The sequence below is a fragment of the Protobothrops mucrosquamatus genome, unplaced genomic scaffold, assembly GCF_001527695.2.
Source record: "Protobothrops mucrosquamatus isolate PMUCROS unplaced genomic scaffold, P.Mucros_1.0 scaffold_202, whole genome shotgun sequence".
Taxonomy (NCBI): domain Eukaryota; kingdom Metazoa; phylum Chordata; class Lepidosauria; order Squamata; family Viperidae; genus Protobothrops; species Protobothrops mucrosquamatus.
Genome location: NW_015386278.1, coordinates 242,188 through 253,936, shown reverse-complemented (window position 1 = coordinate 253,936; position 11,749 = coordinate 242,188). Strand labels below are relative to the sequence as shown.

General features: G+C 35.4%; 1 protein-coding gene across 1 annotated transcript; it reads left to right on the top strand.

The window, feature by feature from the left end:
- The first annotated feature begins 1,475 nt into the window (after positions 1 to 1,475).
- EMC7 (ER membrane protein complex subunit 7) lies at positions 1,476 to 10,429 on the top strand. Its single transcript, XM_015825798.1, has 5 exons — positions 1,476 to 1,745; positions 4,621 to 4,740; positions 6,170 to 6,308; positions 8,173 to 8,253; positions 10,011 to 10,429. The coding sequence occupies exons 1-5, from the start codon at positions 1,492 to 1,494 to the stop codon at positions 10,161 to 10,163; spliced, it is 747 nt and encodes a 248-aa protein (XP_015681284.1). The 5' UTR covers positions 1,476 to 1,491; the 3' UTR covers positions 10,164 to 10,429.
- Positions 10,430 to 11,749: the final 1,320 nt, after the last annotated feature.

Sequence of the window (11,749 nt, the reverse complement as noted above, 5' to 3'; positions counted from 1 at the left end):
GTCTCTCTGTTGGTGAAATAAATAAAACATTTTTATATGTTTTATCAGATAGTGAATCAGCAACATTCAATAAAATGCAGTACCTGGTTAATAACCTAAAAATATGAATCTACAAATGAAACTATTAAATATCACCTCTGCAATGGCCTCCGATCTATCTGTATTCCATACAATATACGTAGTTAATATACTGCTCACAAAAATAAAGGGAACGCAAACTCCTTCAGTTCCAGGTTAAAATGTTCCCTTTATTTTTGTGAGCAGTATATATAGAGGAAGCACAGTTGCTTCCCCAACAACAGGAAAGTTCCCATACATTTTGAGAATTTAATTTCCCGTGAAAAACTTTTGATAGTCTGCAACCCTTAAGTACAAATATATTACATTTGCTGCAAACCAGTAGCGATATTGTAAGAAGGGACTGGAGGGGTTTCAAGCTTAAAAAAAATATATCCACGTGTCTGCTAAATTAAATTGCTGCAAAAATTAATCTAATTAGTGTTTCCACTCGGGTGGGTCACGAAGATTTTTATCCTGATTGTTCGAGTAGGGTAGGATATACTTTTGTCGAATCACAATAATATTATAGCAGCCCGTCTGGCAACAATTCATTATCAAGCAAGGTTCATTTCCACGCCCGCCTCGGAAAGAACGCTATAGAAGGAACCCGATTATGGAACAGAAATTGCAAATTGACGCTATCAACTGCATATAGAGAGAATCAATATAAAATGATTTACAGATGGCATTTAACACCGGCGAGATTGGCCAAAATGTATAAAAACATAGACCCGAAGTGTTGGAAATGTAAAATTAAAGAAGGAACATTTTATCACATGTGGCTGTGCCCCAAAGTAAAAAATTATTGGGAACGGATAAGAGATTGGATACAGGAGATAACTGAGATACAAATGGATTTCAAACCAGAAATATTTCTTTTGGGCATAATAAATTTAAAGATGGAAAAACAACTCCAACACATCATTATACACATATTGACTGCAGCTCGTATAGCATATGCGCAATGTTGGAAGAGTNGCGCAGAAATGAACAAACTTACGTTAGAATTAAAAGACAAGGAGACGTCAGAATTTTATGAAATTTGGAATAAATGTTATAATTGGCTAGAACAGAGAAAGAAAAAGACATAATTATTGATGTATATAAAATGTAAATAAGATGTAAAGAATATTTAAAATGTAAAGCACTGTTCTGTTAGAAGAAAAGATTTATGTTTTATGTAGTTTTTGGTGTATGGTGTATGGTGGAAAAAAAAAAAAAATTGAGTAAGAAGGAACCGGAAATCCGGAGTTTGAGAGTCGAGGACCAGAATCGGGCGCATCCCTTCTTTGCCACGTGACCACACGCTGCGCCGGGCACGCCGAAAGGCTCATTCCGGTCGCTTGGCGCATGCGCCGGTAGCGGGGGGGAAAAAAAAAAAAAGCCTCCTTCCGCTTGTTCGTTATCCCGGTATCTGGCGCAAGAGCTATCATGGCGGCCAGGCCCTTTGGTCTTCTCGGGACGGTTGTAGTGCTGGCGGCTCTGTTACAGTTCCCCTCGCGTTCGTGGGCTTCAGAAACGCCCGGTGGTGGTGGCGCTGGTGCTGGTGCTGGCGGGGATGCTCTCGGCGCCGGCGAGAGGTTTAAGATCGAGGGCCGCGCGGTGGTGCCGGGGGTGAAGCCCCAAGACTGGATCGCGGGGGGCCGAGTGCTGGTGGACGGGGAGGAGCACGTCGGCTTCCTCAAGTGAGTAGCAGCCGCGGTGGCGGTAACCGTCGTCAGCCGTCGTCTCTCTCCCAGCCCCGGTCTGGCCGTGCGGACCCCGTCTGGGGGTCCTTGTTGGGTGGGGGGAGAGGGGGATCCCGCTGCGTTTCGGAGCAGGTCGAGAGCTGGTTTCTGATTTGCTCCGGATCCTCGGCGTCTCTTCGGGGAGCCCCCGGGAGGCTGGCCGCGGTTTGTAGTCAAGCCAGTGTTTCTCAACCTTGACCATTTTAAGGCATGTGGACTTCAACTCCCAGAATTCCACAGCCAGCAACGCTGGCTGTGGAATTCTGGGAGTTGAAGTCCACATGCCTTAAAATGGTCAAGGTTGAGAAACACTTGAGTTAAGCCTTCCGCAGGGCTAAATTAGGCAACCAGGAAGGGGCAAAGTCACGTCAGAAGCGGAATGACAACGATGTTTAACCCCGGGGCAAAACTTAATATAGGTATTAAGCAAGTTTTGCACTTAGTACCTGGGTGAAAGACTACCAGAAAACCCCGCCGTGTTAAAGGAGGAATTGAAGACACCGGCAAGATGTACTTCTCTGGTGTTGTCAAGTAAACAACATAGTTGTGTCCGTGGAGTCAAGCTTGTGTCGAGGGAGGTTTTGCCTGGAGAGCCAGCAGATTGTAGATGAGAGTTTGGCCCTGGGGAGAGACTGCTTCCAATTGATCCTTAGCCTTGGAAGTTCAGTCGCTCTCCCAGCTGATCCTAATTGACCGCAAAAGTTGGAGTAGGGAGTTTCTAAAAGGAAGGCTTGATATACATTATATCAACATTTAAAGCTTCCTGTCTCTTTAGACCAGTGTTTCTCAACCTTGACAATTTTAAGGCATGTGGACTTCAACTCCCAGAATTCCACAGCCAGCAATGCTGGCTGTGGAATTCTGGGAGTTGAAGTCCACATGCCTTAAAATTGTCAAGGTTGAGAAACACTGCTTTAGACAGAGACAACAATACTAGAGATGATTACCCATTATTACTATTTTTTTCTGTCTTAAAATCTTATACCAGAGAGCAGGCTGAGGGAAAGCTGGCCTGGATTAGGTCAAGGCAGAGTGGCCAAGACAAATTTTAGAGCATATTTATTGTGTCACAGTGTGTGTGGGTTGGGTTGTTCCTTGGGAAGATCACAAGCAGCTTTTTCGAAACGTATTCGGCCTCACAAAGCATACCTCTCAATCTTTACTGTTGGTTTTCGGCTCTGAGGCAGAACAAACTGCTCAGTTTCAGATATCCTTGTATTTCTGATCTGCAGATAAGTTTCCACACACATACTCGGCTATTTGAAAATATTAATACCAACCTGTTTTAGAGTACGTCTTTATTAAAACCTGGACATACAATGTCATGCATCCAACCGTTAATTATGTTTTTGTTCTTAATGGTAAATCAGAATTGGACCTAGAACTACAAGTGTCAAAAATTGAATTAGTTATATTATTGTGGTATCTTTAAACATTATATTGATGGGGAAGTTTCTCCCTATGCCCCTCCCAGAAGGGCAGTTGCTTTTAAGGGGTGCATTAACCTCTTTTTTATATTCTGTGTTGAAATGCTAACACAGCTTTTCGTATTACATAATGAATTCCTGCAGAGTAGAAGTACATGCACACAGAATCAGGTTGCTTCTGATATTGAGAAATGAATATATTCCACTGTATGGTTGATTAAGATTTCATTAAGTGTAAAGTGATGTACATCAGAGCAAAACCTAACTTCACATGAGTTCTGGTAAAGCCTGATGTCTATCCAGGTGGTTAGAATCCTAGTGGTTAGTTCAGTGAAGATATTGGCTCAAATGTACAGTGTCTGTCAACATTGCAATGTTCTTCTACAAGTCTAATGCTTCTACATCTACAAAACTATGTACTGTTCTGGTGGTCATATTGGAAAAATAATAAGAGCTGGAAAAATGTAGAAGATGCCAATATGATTTGGGGACTCAAATACGTTCCATACAAGAAAAGGATAGTAGATTTGGAATTTTAGCTTAGAAAAAGAAAGTGGGCAGATTTATTGTAAACTTCCCAGAGAATTTTGCTATTTTATTTATTAAATATTAATATTTTTTCTCTCTTAAAATAGTGGGACCAGTGGTCATCCAATCAAGCTAATTGGAAGGAATTTAAAATGCTGTATATAATTACAGATAAGCCAATCCTCAAAATAACCCAAACTTCAAATTTTTAGCTGCAAGAATCTGCAAACTGTTATTTATAAAATAGTATAATTTTAAGGCTGTGATGAGCTTTAAAAATTTGAGCTCTCATCTGCAAATAATCTAAACCCAATTTTGGGGGTATGATGTCAAATTTGTCCTGATGCAGTGGGACTGTTTTTATGTCCTTTTACAGCCACTATGACTAGTAGTATTTTTTTTAAAGTCTATTCACTTTGATTAAAAATGTAGAGTAGCTTAGAAATATAAGGGATAACTACATTTTCTGAATTTTATACTTAAATATATTTAAGCACAATCTACCAATCATATTCATTGGGTGGCTCCAATTTATAGGGTGGGCAAGCCAAAACGCTCAGTGATTTTTGCAGCTTGTCTCAGGCCTAGTGTTTCTGCTGAGATAGAAACTAGATACTAGAACGTTTTATCTTGTATTCATAACTGCCCTGCTATACCAGTTCACTGTCACTTGTTAGTAATGAAGACCATTGTACTACATATATGTTGGCAGGAATTATAATCTTATTTTCTTAACACAGAGAGTCTAATAGTCTGAAATATAGCTCTAAACTGATTAAGCAAAACTTTTTTTGTGGTATGTAATCTAAAATCATTGTGTTATCTCTGAAAACATTCTGTGATAGAATTATATGTTTGGCTCTTTTCTATTTTACCAGGACAGATGGAAGCTTCGTTGTTCATGATATTCCTTCTGGATCATACGTTGTTGAAGTTATATCTCCAGCTTACAAATTTGAACCAGTACGGGTAGATATTACTTCAAGAGGAAAAATGAGGTGAACTGTTTAAAATTTCATATTGCAATAAGTTAATATATTTTGTAAGTTATGAGATGAAAAGCTTAATTTTAATATCTACATACAACATACTACATTTGGAAAAGTTTTTGAGAAGTTAAGATCTAGTGAGTCAAAAATCCAAATAGCCGTTTTGTGTTCAATTTTTATTGGGATAAAATATTTGTTAATGAACATTCTAATATGTAATATATAGACTTGTTTCTTTGGCTTATCACAATATATAAATCAAATCATTTGGCTTATGAAACTTGGTTTGATTGAATGTGATTGAATATTGTGTAAACTAGTTCATTGGCCTATTTAATAAATAATGATTAAAACAAATGGTGATTTATTGCTGTATGTTAATGCAGCCATAATTTTATTGCTAAGACTGTGTTGATATTCATATTTTAATTATATAAACAATTTGAACTTATCTTGCATATATGATTGTTAAATATTTAAAAAGAAATAAAACCTAGCTTTAATACGTGAATTTTTTAAAATTACAGCTTTAATATTTCATATGAATTTTGTATGAAGTAGTTTACTTATAGTTGACTTGTTGTGGTACCTGGTACAATATCTCCATAGATGAAATGGAGTGTTAGTTAAATCATTCTCAAGCTTCTCTTGCATTAATAAATTGTAGGAAAAGCCCCAGAGTTTGGAAAATATAAATCCATTCAGGTAGGGTAGTCTTTTTTAAGGTTCAGCAACAATTCAAAATTACAATGATGCTGAACATGGGGATTTCAGCTATTGCAATGTACCCATGGTTACATGAACATAATTTGGGCTCAGCTGCATTTATGACTGCCTTCGGATGGCCACCTACCTACTACTGCTAGCAGCCTCGCTTTGTCACAAGTGTGGTGGCAGAATACAACATGGCTAAAAGGTTAGAGATGGGAAAATAGGTGGTGGGAGTTGAAGAGGAGGAAGTCCCATATTTTATCAAATCTCAGGGCTGGTAGGGACCAAGCTGAGAGTGGGACCAGGGTGGGTTTTTGGGTAACAACTGATAAGAATTGGTAAACAGCAGCAAAGAAGATTGGGATTGCTGTCACTAAGCAATGCAGTGATGTAACATTGTGCTTTATGACTATCAATCTAAGTGATAGAAATTCTAGTCCCAATTGCCATCATAATTCGAAGGCTATCTGTATAGCAACCTAGTAGCAACTCTATATACAGTGCAGACTCCTACTGAAATAAATAATAATAATTTAGACTGCTGTCCTAAGAACATTGATCTGCAAATAAGCAGCATTTAATCTAACTGTAGGCTCTTCAGTGGAAATGCATTGATGTGCGCTACTTACATTGTCATCGGATACAGTGTAGAGGTATTGATAGAGAAAATGTGTTTCATTTAATTTAAAAATCTATAGAACACACTTTTATTTTATTTTTATTTCAGAGCAAGATATGTGAATTATATCAAAACATCAGAAGTCGTTCGATTGCCATATCCTCTTCAAATGAAATCTTCTGGGCCTCCGTCATATTTTATAAAGAGAGAGTCTTGGGGATGGACAGACTTTTTAATGAACCCCATGGTATGTATGGAATCGTGTAAACATAAACAGGTTTATCAGACTATTTTTCCATTTGTAAAAATTACATATTAAACAAGTTTTAACTTTTTTATTTTATTGTGGGTTTTAATTGTGTGTTTTAATTATTCAGAATTTTATTTGGTGATTTTAGTATGTTGTAAGTTCTAAGAAATGTCAACGGTGCTATGTCTGACATAAACAAAATTATATATTTTCTGTAAGGAAATGCATGGAGTAGATATATTCACTTTCGGATAAGTATGTTGGAGACTGACACAAAATATATTGAGAGGAATTAACTAAACAGGAATTTCATTTCCTAAGTCTTTCCTAAGAATATGTTTAAGATTGCAGTTCTGTCATTTCTGTCTCACAAATAGGTTCTTTTTGCAAAAAATAATGTATCTTAATACTATATATTATATAAATAAAAGTTGAAATAAAGCTGCTGAAGCATAAAAATTTAATATAATAACTTAAATGTGTACAACGTTTAACTTGGCATTTTATTTAATATTGAACTCAATTGTGAAGTATAAAAACAAAGCAAAACTTTACAGATAGATTTGGTCGTGTCTTAGAAACCTGGAATACTGATTAAAATTAGGCATTTGGACTAGGTTGGTTTCCATAAGATAATCTGAGTAGTTCCTGTTTGGTTGATTATGTGCTATCAATTGGATGTCAACTCTTGGTGACCACATAAATGTTTTCTTCATGATGATATATTCCTAAATTGGTCTTTCAATGTTGCACATGTCACTATAGTAACTGAGCCCGTTCATGTTGCTGCTGATCACCCTCTTCTCTTTCCTTGCACTTTTCTGAGCCTTCTCCAGAGAGCTAGGTCTTCACATAATATGTCCAAAGTAGAATATTGTCATTTATGCCTTGAAGGGTTGATTTGTTCCATTTGTTTCCTGTCTGTCCACAGTATTGTGAGGAGTCTTCTCCAACACTAAAGTTCAAAAGTATCAATACTCTTTCAAGCCTACTTCTTCACAGTCCAGGTTTTGTTCCCATAGAGTATCACAAGGAATACCATTGCTTGCACTATTTTGATTTTTGTAGGTATAAAATCATAGCGTCTAAATAACTTTTTGGATGAGTGGCTCTACTTGTTTTTTACATATTAAAAGTGACTTCAGAATTATAGGGAAAATGATTGCAGATAATGAGCTCATAATAAAATCAATCTGTTAATCATAGATTTGAAAGAATCTTAAAAGTTGTATAATCCAGTGCTATTACTAAGACAAGAACGCCATTGCGAAATTCAGTTACAGGTTATTTGATAATGGCCATCCAAATTCTTCTTAAATTCCTTCAGTTAGTGCCCACAAAGTTCTGAAAAATACAGTTACACTATTGAACAGCTTTTAATATTTTATACTGCTGCTACATTCAAATTCATTATTTTAATTTTTTTTTAGAAAAAAATCTGTTATAGTATCTACTATTTGGTATTGATCCTTCCTTTCAATATAGTAAAGAACAAATATGCTTTATAATCCCAAGAGATTTGTAATCTCTGGTTACTTAGAACACATTTGATAAATGTAACTTAAGTAACCCTAAGGTAACCTTTTCTCAGTCTTAAGGAATTGTATGAAGCTGTGTCTTGAATATTTCTGATCACCATACTTTGTTATGAAAGATTCAGTAGTTTTAGCTAACATCAAACAAATAGTGATCATGGTCAAGTATTAGGTGAATTCAGATTAGTCATAATATATTCAATTTATTTTCATGACTTTGTTTTCGATCGTTCACAAAACTATGGTAGTTTTGAAGAGGAGTGATTTATTTGAAGCATCAAATGGTTAACGAATTAATAATACCTTTTGAATTTTTTCTGTTTAAGGTTATGATGATGATCCTTCCATTGCTAATCTTTGTATTATTACCTAAAGTTGTCAATACAAGTGATCCTGACATGAGGCGGGTGAGTAAGCTTTGCAAAAGTGAAAACTGCAAATATTGAATCTAGATATAGATGTAAGTATAGGTATAGATATAGATATATAATATACAGAATCAGGAAAGTGTCAGATATAATAGTGAGATTTTGGTTTATTTCTATAACTGAAATATAGTTCTGAGCTAAAAACTTCAACAATGAAAAGAATATGGAAATTATTACTGGAAAGTAGGGTTTATGACATAAAAGGAGATTAATTTTTCCCATGTTTTATTTGCATTCCCCCAAAAGCTTATGATATATAGGATGGGCTTAAAGAAAATGGAGATAGCATCATGTGGTAAAATGACATTTATTTATAGGACCCGTATGGCTGCCTTTCTCATAAAATGATAGTAGCCTGCTCACCACATCCTATGAAGCTTACCTGAAACAAAAATATCCTTCTCCCAGGCACCAGCCTAGTTAAACCCCCACATGGAAATCCAAATGTGATAAACATTTGCTGGATAATCTTAATTTCAGCAGTTTTGTGCTCCCCACCTACACAAAATACTGTGGTGTGCTCTGAATCTCAAAGTCAAATCAAGAAAGCATTCCCATGAGAGAATTAATGTCCTCATTTGATGATTGAATGGGAAATCTTGAAGAGCAGATTTGTTTTCCATGTGGGTTTATCCCATATTTCATCAAAGCTTATTTTGGAGGATGTTAGCTTTTACTCCTTAGCCACCAGTAAAGGCACTTGCTGCCTAAACTTTCTTTTACTCCTATTAGGAATTAGCATACTCTTTTTTCCTTTTTCTTTTTGGATATGGGAGCTCTAGTAAACATTGTTAATTAAAAGCAAAGTCCTGGACAGAACATCTATGGCTACCTGAGCATGGGTGCTCTACTATGATTTGATTTTTTGAACTGCTCTGATGTTAGATGAAGAGCCCTTTTGCATTCACTGTAGCAAATTGTTTAGTACTGATTTCTAATAAAAATGTTTTAACTAGCCTTGGTTAAAAGGAATTCAGTTTCTGTGCTGAGTATAAGTCTCTTAAACTTTCTGCCACGTCATGATGTCCTCTCCTTCTCTTTGTCATTATGATTTCAGCAAGAATTTCCACACTTTTGATAAATTCACAATAGTAGGAAGCTGTAGTATGATATTTCTTACATTATTTTAATTCATTGTCCTTTCACCATGCATTGTGCCGAATAGCGGAGGGCTAGAACAAAATGGAGACTCAAGGTGTTTACTAAATCTTCTATATTTAGTGGTGCTTACTGTGTGCCTTTGGCTGCTGCTTCTGGGATTCAGTTGGTATTAATTTTTATTTCCTCTGAATTATCTTTGTCTTCAGTAGTTCTTTACAGGTATCAAGTTATTTTCAGGTTATTCCCATTTCACTCTAGTCTAGATCCTGAAATGTCATAATAGTCAATTATTGTGCTTGGGTGATATCTCTCTGCTCATTTGTTTGAAGAAAAGCTATAAGAAAAAATAACACTTAGAACTGAGATTTTTCAGTTTTTCAAAATGTGTAAGAATCAACATTTTCCTGTAAGACTACTTTAGACATATTTTTAAGCTTTTTTGCTTTTAGTAGTTTCTTTCCTATATATATGTAACAATTTTGTTTTAAGTTCTTCACACTGGCTGTATAGAGGAGTCTGTAGTGGGGTTGTGTGATAGAGAGCAAATGCAAAGTGTAAAAATTCACTGTATATTCTTTAATGTATAATTTAGAAATGGTTTTCTCTTTTACTTTCCTCTGTTTGTATGTATTTAGGAAATGGAGCAATCCATGAATATGTTGAATTCTAACCATGAGCTGCCTGATGTGTCAGAGTTTATGACAAGACTTTTTTCTTCAAAATCTTCCAGCAAGTCTACTGGCAGTAGCAGTAAAATAGGAAAAAGTGGTGCAGGAAAAAGGAGGTAGTTGTTTCTTTTCCTGGAACCACAATTTGCACAGCTCTGTGATGTGTTATCATCTGGATGTTCTGTGAAAGAACAGAAAGCCACTACTGTAACCTTGATTCAGTTTGAATTTTGAGAGGATACAACTGTAGCTTTTTAATCTATTTAAGTATCTTGTTCTTGAAATACCCGGGAGCATCACTTCTGTCTAAAATATGTAAGGTCAGTACTGATGATAATTTAACTCCTTTGTAGAGAATGACATTAAAGAATTTAAATTATGTGCAATATATTAATGATTCTTAAACAATACATCACTGTAAATAATTCGATTTTAAGAAATAGAAAACATTCTTTAATAATGGCAATGGTATAATTGTGCATTTCTTAATATTCAACACAACTGCTACATTTTTTCTGGAAAAAGTTTTTTTTTCATCAGTTGCAGATGTTTTCTTCCAGAATCTTAGTTTAACTTCCTATTTGATTCATTCCCAAATTTCTTTGATATTTTTTTCTATGGAATGCTTTGACGTTTCTCATTATTTAAGCCTTGTTTAGGAAAAGCCTCAGTGATAAACACATGTTCCTCTATTAATCTTACTTTTAAAAAGGATTCCCTGAGTACCTTGTATTGTAAAATTATAAAAGGTAATACAGTTCTGTGCTGGTATAACTAAAAAGAGCCAATTATTTGACATAGTTTGTCACTACAAACTTGGAATACAAGGCTAATGGAATAGGTTTTCATAATACTAACATCTGAAGAACAGAGCAATTATGGATTAATTGAGTACAATATTAATACTGAGGTAATTTATGTAATGATTAGGTTTTAACTCCCTGTTCTTGACAAAATAAGCAAAATAACTGACCTAGAAGCTTATATCTATTCTATGATTTTTATAGTCAAGACTAGAGAAAGTTTCAGGAAAAACAGTAATCCCTACTTTGTAGCTGAGAGAAATAATTTATTCTGCTTTTTTTGTTTTTTGATAGGTGTAATGCATGATAATTAGACATATTTATTCAAAGTCAAAAGCCACTAGTTTGCCACAGAAATATCTTTGCCCATAGAGCTAAGTAGACATCAACAAAATAATAGTCATAGTCCTTTTATCTCAGTTTCAATTCCAGTATCTCTAAGCTTAAGTGTTTTACAGCCACAGTGGAAAAAAATTGAGAGGTATTGTTTTGCTAAGAATAGAAATTAATGAATGTATGTCAAGGGGACAGTGCAGAAACAAAGACAGATAGGAACACAGCTTAGTCTTGAATCCAATTTCCTCGTTTCACAGAAAAAAAATGGAATAAAGTCATATTCCAAATGTGTTAAATGCAAATGTACATCATGGCACTTTACATAATTTGGTCATAGTATTGTAAAATTAATATATAACTTCCTCTTCCAAAATATTATATATATGGCAGGCTTGTTTGTAATTTCATGGGGGAATGACTAGATGGAGATTTAGTCTTTTGCATCCAAAGCTTGTAGTTTGTTAAATTGAGATTTCACATAATCAAACACTTGTATTTCTCTCAGCGCTGAAAACTTGTTCAAACAGTTATATGACAACAAAAACATTGTGAAGTGTCGGATTTGAT